At 44.0% G+C, this 16,428-nt stretch overlaps 2 protein-coding genes across 3 annotated transcripts in view; one reads left to right on the top strand and one right to left on the bottom strand.

Moving 5' to 3' along the window:
* The window catches only part of WASHC5 (WASH complex subunit 5), a 47,971-nt gene extending 36,979 nt beyond the window's left edge, over positions 1 to 10,992 (bottom strand). The window contains exons 1-6 of the mRNA XM_083516553.1: positions 10,740 to 10,992; positions 6,443 to 6,739; positions 5,078 to 5,223; positions 3,196 to 3,280; positions 2,833 to 2,933; positions 952 to 1,141 (exon numbers count right to left, since the gene is read on the bottom strand). Coding sequence (XP_083372679.1) covers positions 952 to 1,141; positions 2,833 to 2,933; positions 3,196 to 3,280; positions 5,078 to 5,223; positions 6,443 to 6,628 — 708 coding nt within the window. The 5' untranslated portion in view covers positions 6,629 to 6,739; positions 10,740 to 10,992. The remainder of the gene's footprint in view (positions 1 to 951; positions 1,142 to 2,832; positions 2,934 to 3,195; positions 3,281 to 5,077; positions 5,224 to 6,442; positions 6,740 to 10,739) is intronic.
* A 159-nt stretch (positions 10,993 to 11,151) lies between these two features.
* Positions 11,152 to 16,428, top strand: part of NSMCE2 (NSE2 (MMS21) homolog, SMC5-SMC6 complex SUMO ligase) — a 212,052-nt gene continuing 206,775 nt past the window's right edge. Inside the window, exons 1-2 of one of the 2 annotated variants that reach the window (XM_083517045.1) lie at positions 11,152 to 11,288; positions 12,669 to 12,815. In XM_083517045.1, coding sequence (XP_083373171.1) covers positions 12,683 to 12,815 — 133 coding nt within the window. In that variant the 5' untranslated portion in view covers positions 11,152 to 11,288; positions 12,669 to 12,682. Of the gene's footprint in view, positions 11,342 to 12,668; positions 12,816 to 16,428 lie in introns of both variants that reach the window. The other variant, XM_083517046.1, reaches the window with a different exon arrangement.

Raw genomic sequence — 16,428 nt, 5'->3', positions numbered from 1 at the left:
TGCCGGCTCGCCAGAGCAGCTTCGTCACGCTGGCCACGTGACCCGGAAGTGTCTCTGGACAGCGCTGGCCCCCGGCCTCTTAAGCGAGATGGGCGCGCAACCCTAGAGTCAGACACGACTGGCCCGTACGGGCAGGGGTACCTTTACCATTATACTATAGAGACTCCTTATACTGCGTTTATAACCAGAATTGCATTTGGGTAGAAACTGTTTCTCAGGCGACTAGTCCTAGTTTTTATAACCCTGTACCTTCTTCCAGAAGGCAGAAGCTGAAAGAGATCATTTCCGGGGTGCACACTATCCTGCACTATCTCTGCAGATTTCTTATGGCACCTGACAGCATAGATTTGATCTAAGGTGGGAAGAGTGCACCCAATTATTCTCTCTTCAGTCTTTACAATCCTGGACAGCATTGTTTTTCCCCTGACCGTGCAGCTCCCAAACCACACACACAGACCATAAGTTAATAGACTCTCCACAGTACAATGGTAAAATGCCATCAACAGGTCCTTTGAGAGATTGTTTTTCCGGAGGATTCTCAGAAAATATAACCTCTGCTGTGCTCTCTTCATCAGGTCTTTGCTTTTTTAATCATATTTTTATATGTGTTGGCTGGGGTATAAACAATAAAATTGTTATTACGAGTGTCTGCACAGAGTGGCTGGGGTATAAACAATAAAATTGTTATTACGCGTGTCAAGTTAGGCCTAGAGGCACAGTGAGAATCAGTGAGATGCGGTGCCTAGAGTGTCAGACTAGGACCTGGGAGGTCCGGGTTCGAATCCCCACTCAGTCACATGACGCTCACAGGGCAATCTTGGGTCAGTCACTGGCTCTCAGCATAACCAACCTCACAGGATTGTTGGGGTTAAATGAACACCTCAGAGGAAAAGGCGGGATGCAAATGCAATAAGTCAATAAACAGGTCTTTCCTGGCACGCTGAGACTCACCTGGTTGTATATATCATCCGACCTCAGCCGGCCAATGACCATGCTGATGAAGGTTTCGTTTATGGGTACCCTGCTGAAGTAGCTCTCTGGGTAATTTGCAGGCCTCTTCGCTCCAGGCTGACTCGAATACCCCGTGCTCCGGAGGAGCTTACATATGTCGTCCATGTTGGAATCAGCAGAACGGGCAGCGCTGGTTGGCAAAGAGAGAAAAAGGAGCTTCGGGAGCAAGAACAGAGGAAGAAACACGAAAAAAGGGACAGAGGACGACTCTTGCAAGCAAGGAACACTGACGCGATCTCAAATGAATTCAGCTTTGAGAGGTCGAATCCTTAGAAGCAGTACGTCAGGTGCGCTCTAGCTGGTCTTATTGTTTACATTTTATGCATTTCCAAAGTGGCATACGTGGCTGATGATGCCATCCTTGTTTTATCTTCACAACAACCTTGTGGAGTAAGTTAGGCTGAGAGAGACAGAGAGAGCTATTGGCCCAAGGTCAACCAGCGAGCTTCATGGCTGGGTGGGGATTCGAATTCGTTTCCTAGGTCCTAGTGGAGCATGGCAATTCCAGGATTGCCTCAGGTGGAGAAAAGGGGTGAGCTGCCCCTGCGTCCTAGTCTAACACTCTAACTACACCATCATACTGGCTCTCTTTTAAATCTCTTTATATTGTATACATTTTTATTGGTGGCCAATACATTTTGTTTTGTGTTGGTTGTCAATCGCCTTGAGTTCTCTTGGACGAGGAGTGACGGATAAATATTGCAAAATAATCATAATGATATAGATTAAAAAGTGAGCTAACGAATCTCAACTTCAAATCTTGCTTCACTTTGGGTTTCCTAGGATACTTGTGGCGATCTTCTGAGGGGTCTGCTCTATGCCCAACCAGAACGCCCCCCTCTCTCTGTGTGTGTGTGTAATGGGTACACCGTATTTTTCGCTCTATAAGACGCACCAGACCACAAGACGCACCTAGTTTTTGGAGGAGGAAAACAAGAAAAAAAATATTCCGAATCTCAGAAGCCAGAACAGCAAGAGGGATCGCTGCGCAGTGAAAGCAGCAATCCATCTTGCTGTTCTGGCTTCTATGATAGCTGCACAGCCTGCATTCGCTCCATAAGATGCACACACATTTCCCCTTACTTTTTAGGAGGGGAAAAGTGAGTCTTATAGAGCAAAAAATAAAGGGGTCTGCAACCAGGTTCATATCTTCACTTAGCCATGAAGCTCACTGGGGGATTTTGGACCAGTCACTATCTCTCAGCCTAACCTACTTCACAGGGCTGTTGCAAGGATAAAAATGGGCTGCGATTGATTAGTTACCTCAGGATAAAACGAAAAAACAAATAAATACATAAATAAATAAGGGTTGGCAGGCATATGGAACAGGGCCTTCTCAGCAGTGACACCCAGTCTCTGGAATTTCCTTTTCAGCTTTTCAGGTGCGTGGATTCCTCCCATTCTGTTTCAAGGTGGATAATTAAGGGCATCCTTCTCTTTTTAAAAATAAAGATGGAGTTTTCTGTTCCCCAACTGCTTCTTATTTTTCCTAGCTTCCTAAAATCCTTAATTTTAAACTTGTTAGTTTTGATAGCCTCCTAATTATGACAGCTGATTTACGCATAATCTCATTAAGGCGTTGGCACAATATCTTCTTATATAGAAAGAAATGTAGGATGTCATCACGCTCTGCAGTTTGTGTGCCCGACAACCCTAACTCCATATAAGGCGGCTGCTGATGTTCCCATCGAAACTGGGACCTTCTAAACACAAAGCAGGCGCTATTCCACTGAGTCATGTGATTCCCAGCAGAAGTTCACCTTGCTATCTTTCTGGGAAATGCTAGCCAGAATCAAGAATGGTCAACAACGGTCAGAATACCTGTATCTATAGTAGGAAACCAGCATTCTCTCTCGCACCTCCCCTTCAATTTTCTGATCGATGACGAGCAACATGACGCCATATAGATAAAGAGCTTCACACTATAGTGCAGGGGGAAAAAAATAACAATATTGTGCTCATTGACATCAATAGTTTCAAAGGCCAAAAACAGTGCTGCCTACTAGATCCAATTCATTCATTATTAGTAAATTGCTTTAGGTGATTCCACAGCCAGGCAGATCCAGTAAATCACTTCACCTGAATTAACACGATAATCCAATCTCTTGTTTTTTTACCCAGGCAAGTCTGCACAGAACTGCGGAACAGGCGAGTCTATTATTGCACAGAAGCCGGAGCGCTTACCAGCAGTTGTTTGCCATCCTCATTCAGCAGCACTGTTTCTATGGTTTGCTGGATATAAATTCCTTCATTGAGGTCATCTAGATATCTAGGAACAGCATAAAAATCAAGAATAAGGTTCAGTCGTTAATGGCTTACCAGCTGCAACGGATCTCTTTCTGAACACCAGTTGTTGGGAATCACAAAAAAAGGAGTGTGCTGCTGCGCTCAGGCTGTGTTTACTGGTTGGCCACTGTGAGAACAGAGTAGACTTTGGCCTGACCCACCAGGGCCATTCTTAGGTAAGGTTGTCTAGCCCTAAGAATAAGGAGTCTTGATGGGAGATGTCTCACGACAGCTAGGACAAAATGGTTTTTATAGCTGGGTCGAGCAACGTATCAAAAGGTGGATAGCAAGCTTGACGCTGAGGGATACATTCACAACCTCCCATGGTGAGGTGAACTCAACCTGCCTTTCCTTCAGCTTTCATGATATATTTGTACAAGCAGCTCCTTTAAGGACCAGTAGGCTTTCTTACTGGAGATGGGATTACTCAGTCTCAAGAATAGGGATCAGGGTCTTAAGACCTCCTACCTCACCAAAATTTTTTATCTCTTGTAATACTTTCGGGATTGGCTCTGTTGGTTCTTCCACAGATATCATCATGTTGCCTGCAAATGCTTTTAAATTTATATTGTCCCTGTCCCACTCTTTAATATCTTGATTACATTTTACATTGAGCCAATACTTCTAAAAGCTATTATAAACAACAAAGGTGACAACGGACAGCCTTGTCTTGTTCCTTCAGTTTTTTTACAGTTCTCAGTCAGGACATTATTTAGTACAGTAGTACCTCGGGTTCATTCCAGAGGTCTGTACTTAACCTGAAACTGTTCTTAACCTGAAGCACCACTTTAGCTAATGGGGCCTCCTGCTGCTGCTGTACCGCAGGAGCACGATTTCTGTTCTCATCCTGAAGCAAAGTTCTTAACCTGAAGCACTATTTCTGGGTTAGCGGAGTCTGTAACCTGAAGCATTTGTAACCTGAAGCGTATGTAACCAGAGGTACCACTGCATCAACTCATCTGACTGGTCAGTATATATATATTGCTTTGACACCTTGTATAAAAGTGTCTCCACAACTCATATATTCTAAAACTTTAAACGTAAAATCCCAGGAGACATTATAAAAGGAATGCAACCAGGGCTATCGTTATGTCAAGTCAGGCAACGATCCCAAGTTCAGGGCATGTTTTGCATGTCTGCATGAACAAACACAACATTCCAGACACCAGCCCATTTGCTTTGCCCTGTAGAAATCAATGGGCACCATTTTGAGCAAAGCCCACCACAGAATGGTGAAGCCTTGCTGATGCCACCAGTATATGCAAATAAGCTAAGGTTCACAGCCATTGTCTCTTATTAACATTTAGCGGTGGCTAAACCCACCTTTTCAGTAGCTTGCACAGGGCTTACGGTCCACTGACATTGTCTTTAGAGACTATGCCCAAAATACCATCAACTTCTGAAATAAAGTTGGCTGCACCAAGCAGCAGGGTCTTTTCAGTTGTGGGCCCCAACTCCCCCATCTACATCCCTCTTAGCTTTTTCAAAAGTATTTGAAAATGTCATGTTCTCCTCAGCTGTTAATGTAATGCTGATGCCTCTTCCCTTTTAAAAAAACCGTGCCATTGTTCATTGCCTGTTTTGAATGAACTGCTACAAATGATTCTCAGCGTCGCTTCCAACGCTATAATTCTACGATTCTATAATCTAATTTTCTTGCAATTTTATATTGCCAGTTGCTGAGGCCACACAAGCTTAAAAAGTAAGAAAAAAACCAGAATCAAAGTTTCAGGGGGAAAGGGGGAAGAGATCACAGGTTTTGGAGCCAGCAATTACGCACCTGTTTAAGTCAACGATATATTTATGAACGCTTTGGAAAGCCAGATAGAATCTCGTCAAGATTTCTATGTTGTTCTCGCGAAATTCGTCGTCTAGATCCTGTAGGTCGGGTTTGGCTTCCAACTTCCCTTCCCATAGCTCAGGTCCCTGCGATGAAGAAACAATCATTTCGACGAAATATGGCATAAAGAAAGGACCATCTTATTATTTGCCAAATATCAATGTGCACTTGCTGTGAATTACTGTAGCGATAAGTTTTATTATGCATGCTTCACCAGAAAGTCACAAGAAAGTTACGGCACAAAAAAACCACAACATTCAAAACAAATTAGAATCACAACTAGGGTGGGTGCTAAAAAATACTTCCGTGTCGAAAGCCAGGTTAAAAAGTTGCATCATCAGCATATGAGGAAAGATGCATAACTGAAGGTACCAGATACAGCTCTATAGGGAGGGAATCCAACAAGTTAGGGTTGTCAACAGAGAATGACCTCTCCTGGGAGAGTCTGTAGGAAAGAGGGCAGTCGTTCAGATCTTTGGGGCCTACATAATTCAATCAGTTTTAATCACTTTAAAGAACAGAGAGTTTAAATAAGGCTCCAGCGAAGCAAAATTTCTTAATAATAATAATAATATTTTTTATTTATACCCCACCCTCCCCGGCCAGAGCCGGGCTCAGGGCAGCTAACACCAGTAAAATTACAATAAAAATATAATAGGGAAAATAAAGAAAAAACCTAATTTAAAATACAAGTTAAAATACAATTTAAAATGCATCCTTATTTTAAAAGTAGCCCATAGATCAAAACCATAACGGGAGGGAAACATAAGGGTCAGGCTGAGTCCAAACCAAAGGCCAGGCAGAACAGCTCTGTCTTGCAGGCCCTGCAGAAAGATGTCAAGTCCCGCAGGGCCCTAGTCTCTTGTGACAGAGCGTTCCACCAAGACGGAGCCAGTACTGAAAAGGCCTTGGCCCTAGTTGAGACCAATCTAACCACCTTGTGACCTGGAACCTCCACAGTGTTGTCATTTGTGGACCTTAAGGTCCTCCATGGGACATACCAGGAGAGGCGGTCGCGTAGGTATGTGGGTCCTAGGCCACATAGGGCTTTAAAGGTCAAAACCAGCACCTTAAACCTGACCCTGTACTCCACTGGGAGCCAGTGCAGTTGGTAAAGCACTGGATGAATGTGATCCCGCAGCAAGGACCCTGTAAGGAGCCTCGGCGTGGCATTCTGCACCCGCTGGAGTTTCTGGGTCAGCTTCAAGGGCAGCCCTGTGTAGAGCGAGTTACAATAATCAAGTCTGGAGGTGACCATCGCATGGATCACTGTGGCCAGGTCAGGGTGGGAAAGGTATTTCTTACCTTGAAATAGCTGAAATCAAATATAATATCGCCATATTTCTGCTGATCAGCCTTGTTTCTGAGTCGGAAAACACCCGGAACGAACTCGGAGAGTCTCAACAGTTCAGCAATGATAGCATTTCCACAAGAGACAATTCTGAGAATGGCCTGCCCGCAATGATTATTTTCCGCTAGGAAGTCCACCATGGCGAAGAATAGTAGGATTCTTCCAAAAGTATCTTTTCAACCCAAGTTTGTACTTTCACTCTTTTAAGTTATCTGAAGGAAGATGCATTGCTGAGAGCGCCATTAATGTACCTGAAAAACAGCAACCACTGAACATATTTGACATTGCATATTCATCATTTCTCAGTTTATGATGTGTTCCCATTCCGCTACCCAACATATTTTTTTTAATTACAAGCCTGTTCTTAAAATATGTTTTTCTCAACACCCTGGAATAGGGTTTCACAGCATGAACAAAACACCTGAAGGAGCGTCTCCACCCCCATCGTTCTGCCCGGACACTGAGGTCCAGCGCCGAGGGCCTTCTGGCGGTTCCCTCATTGCGAGAAGCGAAGCTACAGGGAACCAGGCAGAGGGCCTTTTCGGTGGTGGCGCCCGCCCTGTGGAATGCCCTCCCATCGGATGTCAAGGTGATGGACAACTACCTGACATTCAGAAAACATCTTAAGGCGGCCCTATTCAGGGAAGCTTTTAATGTATGATATTTTAGTGTTTTTTGGTTTCTGTGGAAGCCGCCCAGAGTGGCTGGGGAAACCCAGCCAGATGGGCGGGGTACAAATAATAAATTATTATTATTATTATTATTAAGTCAGACGAGCAACAACAGCACATTCTTCTCTGAAAAATAAGTTGAGGATACCTGCTTAAAATGAAATGCAGCCCATTGGACAAAATAGATAAAGAATTGGCAGCCCACGAGTTGTTATTGTTGTAATGCCTCCCAACATTTTTCTTTCTTAAAAAAACTGCTGTGTTAAGAATGTCTCTTTAGAAGTGGGTTATGAATATGTTCTATAGTAAATTTTAGGGACGCGGGTGGCGCTGTGGGTAAAACCTCAGCGCCTAGGACTTGCCGATCACATGGTAGCTTCGTCACGCTAGCTCCCGGCCTCTAGAGTGAGATGAGCGCACAACCCTAGAGTCTGTCAAGACTGGCCCATACGGGCAGGGGTACCTTTACCTTTACTTTTATAGTAAATTTTATCCAGCAGGGCTTAGGAAGGAAAAGAGGGAGAATAAATGCCCCAAACTAAAAATATGTTGGCACTGTTAGCTTTTTACAAGAACTATATTTGATAAAAGATTGATTTCTTAGCGCCATTTTGAAGCTCTTCCTCTTACTTTGCTTTTCACAACAGCACTTCCAAGCTTTATTTCAGGAGGGTAAAACATGGATCCACAGTTACACTCACAAGGAAAACGAAAAAAAAAAGTGTTTTCAAGTTGCAAGAAACAACAACAGCAATATATATATTATATGTGTGTGTGTGTGTGTGCACGCAGACACACATACATCTACGTATATATACATATACAGTGGGCGCTCAGGCTGTGAACGTGATCCGTGCGGGATGCACGCTCGCAACCCGCAGCATTCGCAACCTGTGTCTGCGCATGCGCGGGTTGCGATTCGGTGCTTCTGCACATGTGCGACCGCTGAAACCCAGAAGTAACCTGTTCTGGTACTTCTGGGTTTCGGCGGTCCGCAACCCAAAAAAACGCAACCTGAAGTGTCTGTAACCCGAGGTATGACTGTACACACACACATACACACACACATTGCATGCACACACATAATTTCTCCTGCTCTGGAGGAGAGGACTTGAACCCATGGCTTCAAATTACCGGTACAAGAAAGGAGATTCTGATTAAATATTAGGAGAACTTTCTGACAGTAAGCGCTATTTGAAAATGGAAAGTGCTGCTTTTGACCCATAAAGCCTTAAATGGCTCAGGACCGCAAACCTCAAGGTCTGCCTCTCCTCGTATAAACTGACCTGGACCCTGCGACCATCCTCTGAGCCCTTTCTTTGTGGGTCTCCTCCACGAGAGGTTCAGAGAGCGGCAACATGGGAAAGGGCCTTTTCTGCAGTGGCACCCTACTTTTGAGATGCTCTCCTCAGGGAGGTTTGCCTGCTGCCTTCATCTGAAGGCAGCCCTGTTTAGGAAGCGTTTAAGGTCTAACCTTTTGCCGTGTTTTTATTATTCTGCTGGGAGCCGCCCAGAGCGGCTGGCTCAACCCAGTCAGATGGGCGGCATACAAATAATAAAATTATTATTTTTCATAATTTTAATAAGAGAGGTCCAGAGGGTGGCAACACGGGAACAGGCCTTCTCTGCAGTGGCTCCCCATCTGTGGAATTCTCTCCCCAGGGAAGTCTTCATTGAAAGACCTACATTGGCTCCCAGTATGTTTCCAAGCACAATTCAAAGTGTTGGTGCTGACCTTGAAAGCCCTAAACGGCCTTGGCCCAGTATACCTGAAGGAGCGTCTCCACCCCCATCGTTCAGCCCAGACACTGAGATCCAGCTCTGAGGACTTTCTGGTGGTTCCCTCACTGTGAGAAGCCAAGTTACAGGGAACCAGGCAGAGGGCCTTCTTGGTAGTGGCAGCCGCCCTGTGGAATGCCCTCCCACCAGATGTCAAAGAGAACAACTACTACCAGACTTTTGGAAGACATATGAAGCAGCCCTCTTTAGGGAAACTTTTAATGTTTGATGCATTGCTGTATTTTAATATTGTGTTGGAAGCCGCCCAGAGTGGCTGGGGAAGCCCAGCCAGATGGGTGGGTACAAATACTAAATTATTATTATTATTATTATTATTATTATTATTATTACACACCTTTAGGAGCCAGGCAAAAATATTGCTTTTGAACTAGGGCTTTGGTTGATTTGATTGACACCCTATGCCTTTTTAAAATGTGGGTATTGTGAGGGAGGGGGGTTTATTGGGTTGCTGTTTTTATTTTGATCCTATATTTTGTGCTTTGTATTTTGATTTTGTTCTGTGAGCCGCCTTGAGACCACTGGGTTATAGGGCATTATATAAATTCAATAAATAATAACAGTGCTCCCCCCCTTACAAAAAATGTTTAGGGGTACTCTCATTTTCCTACTCATATTGAAATACTGCCCTTCAATGAGGCCAAACTTAGATTCACCAAATGTTTAGGGGTCACACACCCCTACGTACCCCCAGAAAAAAACCACTGAATAATAATAATAATCTTTAGGCGGCGGGCAAAAACGCTCCTCTTCAACTAGGCCTCTCCTAACACTGCATGCATTTTATAAAAAGGCAGAACAGCCATACCACCTATTCCACGATTCTATAGCCTATTTTGTGTGTTGGTTTGTTTTTGGAGGGACGCGGGTGGCACTGTGGGTTAAACCACTGAGCCTAGGGCTTGCTGATCAGAAGGTCGGTGGTTCGAACCCCCGCAACAGGGTGAGCTCCCGTTGCTCAGTCCTTGCTCCTGCCAACCTAGCAATTCGAAAGCACGTCAAAGTGCAAGTAGATAAATAGGTACCGCTCCTGCGGGAAGGTAAACGGCATTTCCGTGCGCTGGTCTGGTTCGCCAGAAGCGGCTTAGTCATGCTGGCCACATGATCTGGAAAAACTGTCTGCGGACAAACGTCGGCTCCCTCGGCCAGTAAAGCAAGATGAGTGCTGCAACCCCAGAGTTGGCCACGACTGGACCTAATGGTCAGGGGTCCCTTTACCTTTACCTCGGGTTACATATGCTTCAGGTTACAGACTCCGCTAACCCAGAAATAGTACCTCGGGTTAAGAACTTTGCTTCAGGATGAGAAATCGTGTGGCGGTAGTGGGAGGCCCCATTAGCTAAAGTGGTGCTCCAAGTTAAGAACAGTTTCGGGTTAAGAATGGACCTCCGGAACGAATTAAGTACGTAACCAGAGGCACCACTGTAATAATAATATTTAGGCCCCGGGGAAAAAAGTTCCTCTTCAACCAGGCCTCTCCTAACACTGCATGCATTTTATAAAAAGGCAAAACAGCCGTACCACCTATTCCATGATTCTGTAGCCTATTTTTTGTGTTGGTTTGTTTTTGGAAGGGGAGAATTTCGCAAAGCCTGCATTTGCACGGGCAGCAATGCTTTTGGGAGAAACTGCCCCCGGGTTTCCTGTTCCAAAGACGGGAGCCTTTGCAGCGGAAAGTGAGAGTCGTCGCGGGGGCAGCACCCCTATAATTAGAGCCTCGTTAACCCCCCCAATGGTTGTTAACAAACAACCATTGTTTACCCCCAGGGCCCCCTGCGCTTACTCGGCTTGCAGCTGGGATCTTTGCAAAGGGAGGCAGCGGCGGTTCTTCTTCTTCTGCAGCCCCGTTATTTTGCAGAGCCCAGCAGGTCTTTCGCAAGCAGCAGCAACGACCCGGGTCGACCAGCCCTTGGGGCGAAAAGGGAGAGAGGATCAGGATCCCGGAAACGCGAGGGGGCAAGGAAAGGAGCTTGCAGTAGCTGCCAAACGCCGTCGGTGATGCAAAGCGCTGGGCTGAGCCTTCCTCCCCGCCTCGCATCACATGAGGGTTTCCCGGGTCATGTGAACAGGCGCCGGCTGATGATGAGACGCGCGTTTCCGCCGCTGCCCCACCTCTCCTCACACCCACAACCCCGGGGATACGTGCGCCAGGCAAGCGGGGGGACGGCCGAGGGATGCAAAAATAAGAATAAAATAAGAATAAAAAATAGTGATCTTCGCAAGGCAACGGCAAAAAAGGAAAAGGAAAATAAAAGTGGGAGGAGGACGCATCCTGCCCGCCTTCTCTTTCTCAGGAACTAAGGGGGAGGAGAGAGTCAAGGGAGCGGAGTGGGTGTGTACCTCCAGTCATTTGTAATCTCTCTCTTTTAAAACTTATTAAATAAGGTATAAAGACATTTATTTGTTTTTAAAGTATAAAGAGAGAGGGGTGGGAACTTGCCTTCCAAGAGGACAGATTTTGCTCAGATTTTATTTTTATTGTGATGATGCTATTCTATGATATTTTATTGTTCTTAGATATGCTGCAAGTGGCTGGGGGAAACCCAGGCAGGTGGGCGGGGTATAAATAATAATAAACTTTATTATTATTTTTAAGTTCCCTGCCCCAGGAGCTTGCAGTCCGGCAGTTCTGCCCAGGAGGTGGAGAAGCTTTGGGAACGCAGGCTGGGCTTCAGGAGTCTTCTTGACCCTTTCCCCCCCATAGTTCCTAAATGCGTGGCAACAAGTTGTGGGTAGTAGTTTGAAGGGGTGGGTGGGGAGGAAATTATTTATTTGTTGTTTTGTCGGCCTGCTTTATAAACCACGACTTTCCACAAGTTTCCATGTGCTCATGTTTGTTGCTGCTTTGCTGCTTGGATTCTAGACCCTTGGAATCACAGTTCTGAGTTTAGGCCCTGAAGGCAGGATTGAATCTAGGGTGGTTTTGTTTTGTTGCTGTTTTTGCTTCACAGAGATTCTCCTTTTATGTATTTATTGGGGAAGCTGGCCTTCTTTTTACAATACTTCTAAATGTGTGTAATCAGCACTGTATAAATTTATGTTTATACACACACACACACACACACACACACACACCAAAATGATTTTTAGAACTGTGCAGTCTGAGCACCTTTAAGAAAAAGGTGAAATCAGCCTCGTTAAGAAAAAGAGGTCAGAATAGGCCAATATTTATGTGGACTGTCCCCAGATCAAGATTGCTTCTTTAGGTTCTCAGATTTTAACCTAGCTCAAGGTTGTCATCTGAACTAGCCAGATCAAGCACATTTTTATTTTTCAGTCCATGAAAAATAGATTTGAGAACCCTCTTGCCTCAAAATGGCAATTAGACATTGTGTTGTGGCGACTGCAACCTTGGTTTAAGAACCCATTTGGCCCTTAAACTTCAAATATTGAGGATAGTACAGTATGAAATTATTATTTTTTAATTTGTGGAGTACGGATAGGTATTCAAGGTCATGGGCTATTCTTCTACACAGTTCTGCACGATGTATTGTTGTGAACAGGGATTTTCAAATAGGAAAGACGGGGAAAGGGAGAGGTTTCTTTGTGTTGCGGAAGAGATGAGAGTTTGTTTGGCTCAAATTAGACCGACTATAAATGAGATCAACTAGGCACCCCTGCCTTCCGAGAGACGGGAAAATGTGTGCATGGATGTGCATCGCAAAGTGGCACAGTGTCAGAACTGTAAAAACATACGTTATATTTTTTTCAGGAAACACGTCCACAATGTCTGGGCGCTCTGTGGTCTCCTTCAGCGCTGTGGATGCCTGCCTTTCGTCTCTGAAAACCTGCCAGTCCAACATAAGTACTGGAATGGACATTGCTACAACCGTTGCTCTGGACCTTGTGGAAAGTAAAAGTGAGTTGTGGGTTTGTTTTGTGTTTTTGGAGTGGCTATCATTTGTGCTGTTGCTTTATTTTCTTTAAAGAAGAAACCCAGCCAGGTGGGCAGGGTATAAATAATAAAATTATTATTATTATTATTATTATTATTATTATTATTATTATTATTATTATATTCCACCTTGATCAGACCAAATCTGGAATACTGTGTCCAATTCTGGGCACCACAATTTAAGAAGGATGTTGACAAGCTGGAATGTGTGCAGAGGAGGGCAGCCAAGATGGTCAAGGGTCTGGAAACTAAGCCTGATGAGGAACGGTTGAAGGAGCTGGGTATGTTTAGCCTGGAAAAGAGGAGACTGAGAGGAGATAAGAAAGCCATCTTCAAATATCTGAAGGGCTCTCATATGGAAGATGAGCAAGCTTGTTTTCTTCTGCGCTGGAAGGTAGGACTCAGACCAGTGGCTTCAAGTTGCAGGAAAGGAGATTCTGACTAAACGTTTGAAAAAACTTCGACAGTAAGAGCTGTTCAGCAGTGGAACAGACTCCCTTGGGAGGTTGTGGAATCACCTTCCTTGGAGGTTTTTAAGCAGAGGTTGGATGGCCATTTGTCATGGATGCTGTAGTTGAAGTTCCTGCATTTCAGGGGGTTGGACTAGATGACCCTTGGGTCCCTTCCAACTCGAAGATTCTATGATTATAAAGCTTTAGTTGAGTGTTAGAATGCAAATGGGGCCCTGGATAAATGTTCAGGGCCTCCAAACAGCAGTAGCTGTTTAGCTTTGTTAAAGTGCACTTCAAAGAAGTCGTAGGGTTCCATCCTGACACTTAAATTCTCCCCCCTGCATTGTGAATTGCATTTTGAATGACAAATCAGAACCAGACATAAATGTGATCAGGAATGTGGCTTATTTTGTGCTGCAAAATGCAAGCTCAGTTCTGATTAAGGCTGGACGATATCAGGTATGCAACATTGCGCTATACACCACCAGCTAAACATTGCAATATATCATGATGTCTGAAATAAGGATGCAGCTTTGTAGAGGCATTGGCTGGCGTCACAGTTTCCCCCACATTGCGGTTTTTGCATAGCACACACACATCATAATTTGCGATATATTGCCAAGTCAAAAATTATGAAACCAATATCGTGATAAGGACTTCAGATCGCCCAGCCCAAACACACACCATGATTCATGATATATTGCCAGGTGAATTTTTTTTGAAACCGATATCACCATAGGGACTTCAAACTGGTTTTGGATGATATATGAATATATCGCCCAGCCTTCGTTCTGATGTAGCTCTCCCTGGTGTTTCTATGTTCAAAATAACTGTTTTTCACTGGGCATTGGCATTTAAGCTTCTAAGGGTTAGTCATTGTGTAGAAAGATGCCCACTTGCATTGAAAAGTCAGAATGTTGGGTGCACAAAACTGACTGTCACTGTGTGTTCAGATTAGGCTTGTGTGCTTTTGACTAGCTGTCAATGGACCCCCAGATGGAGAGGGGAGACTCTATGGACCAATGATCCACAAAATGAAAGCAATAAACAATGTACTGCAGTCACACAATCAATCCATCAGTAGCTGAACTGGGTTCCACACAGTCACAAAAACAAAACTAAAAGAGCCGCAAAAATAAAAACTCAAAATAAATAGCAAAAACAGACAGACCTCAGCGTAACACTCAAAACGGAAGCGTGGCACTCAAATCGGAAGCATTCAGTTTCCAAAAAAAGTTCGCAGAATGGAACACTTCTGGGTTTGCAGTATTTGGGTTTCAAGTTGTTCGAATACAGAGGCGTTTGAGAACCAAGGTACCACTGTACACAGTTTCCCTAATGTGCATCGTACTGGGACAGTTTGGCTATCAATGGGAGTTGGTCGGGGTGGCTGGATGTTAACCTCAGGGTTAGAGTTCCTGGTAAACAACAGCAGGAGAGGGATATTATGCCTGTGGGAAACTTGTAGGATAGCCCAACCTTAAGTTGGGCCTGAACACAGTCCTCCAAGCCTTTCCCCAAGCCATGGACTTTGATTCACATCTTCCTTGAGCATTTTTGCCTGGCTGGAACGTGCCCTTTAACTCTGATAAAGACTTGTGCTTGGCTTACGCTGTGGTCTGGTTGGACGCGGAGAAATGGTAGGAGGAACCAGCTGGGGAGACACCAAGGGAAGATGGCTCAGAGCCTTGGCATTGGTGGTGGGATGGCGACGATCAGTCAGAGGAAGAAGATGGGGAGGAAGAGGCGTCGGAAGCTGAAGAGGTCACAGGGCTTCGTGAGCGGGGAGAGTGTGTGGCAGAGAGAAGTCTGGAATCAGAGGCAGAAGCTGAAGCAGGAGAGTGGGAGGAGGGAGGCCGAGAGGCAGAGGTGAGTCCGACTGCTGAAAGTCACAGGGGTTGGTCAGAATCAAGGACAGTCGTACCTCGGCTCACGAACGCCTTGGGAGTCGAATGTTCCGACTCATGAACGATCGAAAACCGGAAGTGAGTGTTCTGGTTTTCAAACGTTCTTTCGGAAGCCGAACATCTGACAGCGCTTCCGCGGCTTCCAATTGGCTGAAGGAGCTTTCTGCAGCCAATCGGAAGTTGTGCTTTGGAAGTCGAACGGACTTCCGGAACAGATTCTGTTCGACTTCCAAGGTACACTTCTGCTAAATGAGCCATCGTAGGTCAGTGAAAATTAGTCTCCCGCAGAGTGGATTTGATTTAAATCAAATCGATTTAAATCACAGTTTAAATCATGATTTATATCACTAGTCGGTAAGACTTGATTTAAATCCTTTTTTAAAAAAAACAACAGAAAGACTCATTCTTGCTGGTATAATCTTAATATTCACAACCAGATGAAGGTTCCATTTTTGGAATAATAGATTTTCAGAGTACTTTTTACAGTTATATCAAAAATTACTGATTTGGTTATGCCATTAGAAATACACAGATAATTATGAAATTATTGTGAGGCTTAATAAGTTAACTTATATTTGGACAACTTTTCTGCTGTACTTTTTATTGGAAGGATCATTTCCTTAATAACAATTTAAACAATTTATTCAACTAAAACAATAACATTGTAACATATGTTTCTATGTTTGTTAACTGTTGTGGTTAAACATTTTTTTAAAAAACAAAAACAAAACTTAGACATGAAAAACTTAAAACAAATCCTTATTTCCTGATGGAATAGCCTTTTGACTATAATGTAACTTAAGTAGAAAAGTACCTTTAGAAAGATTTTTTTTCCTCCAAAAGCATTTTATTTTAAAAATCTGATTTAAATTAAAAAAAAACAGATTTAAAATAAATTAATTAAAAAAAAATTGATTTTTATCCACCCTGGTCTCCCGGACCTTTTAGACTCTCCTTTCCATGTACTATCTGAAACCAAAGGGGTGGTTTTTGCCCGATGTGACATATTTTGGCATTCTTTTCCATTCATCTACTCCACTAATAATGTGAGTCTGAGAAGAGGGGACCATCTTAGAATGGAAATAACTTTTCAGAGCCTTTTTGAGTAAAGGGCAGGAAAGAAATGCTGCAAATCGATAAATATGAATGGATAATAAAAGTTCCTTTCTTTTTTGCAAATCATCTTTACGTATTGGTTTCTTTTAATTTACATTCATA

Source organism: Podarcis liolepis (assembly GCF_965112155.1).
Source record: "Podarcis liolepis genome assembly, chromosome: 8".
Classification (NCBI taxonomy): domain Eukaryota; kingdom Metazoa; phylum Chordata; class Lepidosauria; order Squamata; family Lacertidae; genus Podarcis; species Podarcis liolepis.
The sequence above is the reverse complement of the archived record's forward strand: the minus strand, read 5'-3'. Positions and strand labels throughout refer to the sequence as shown.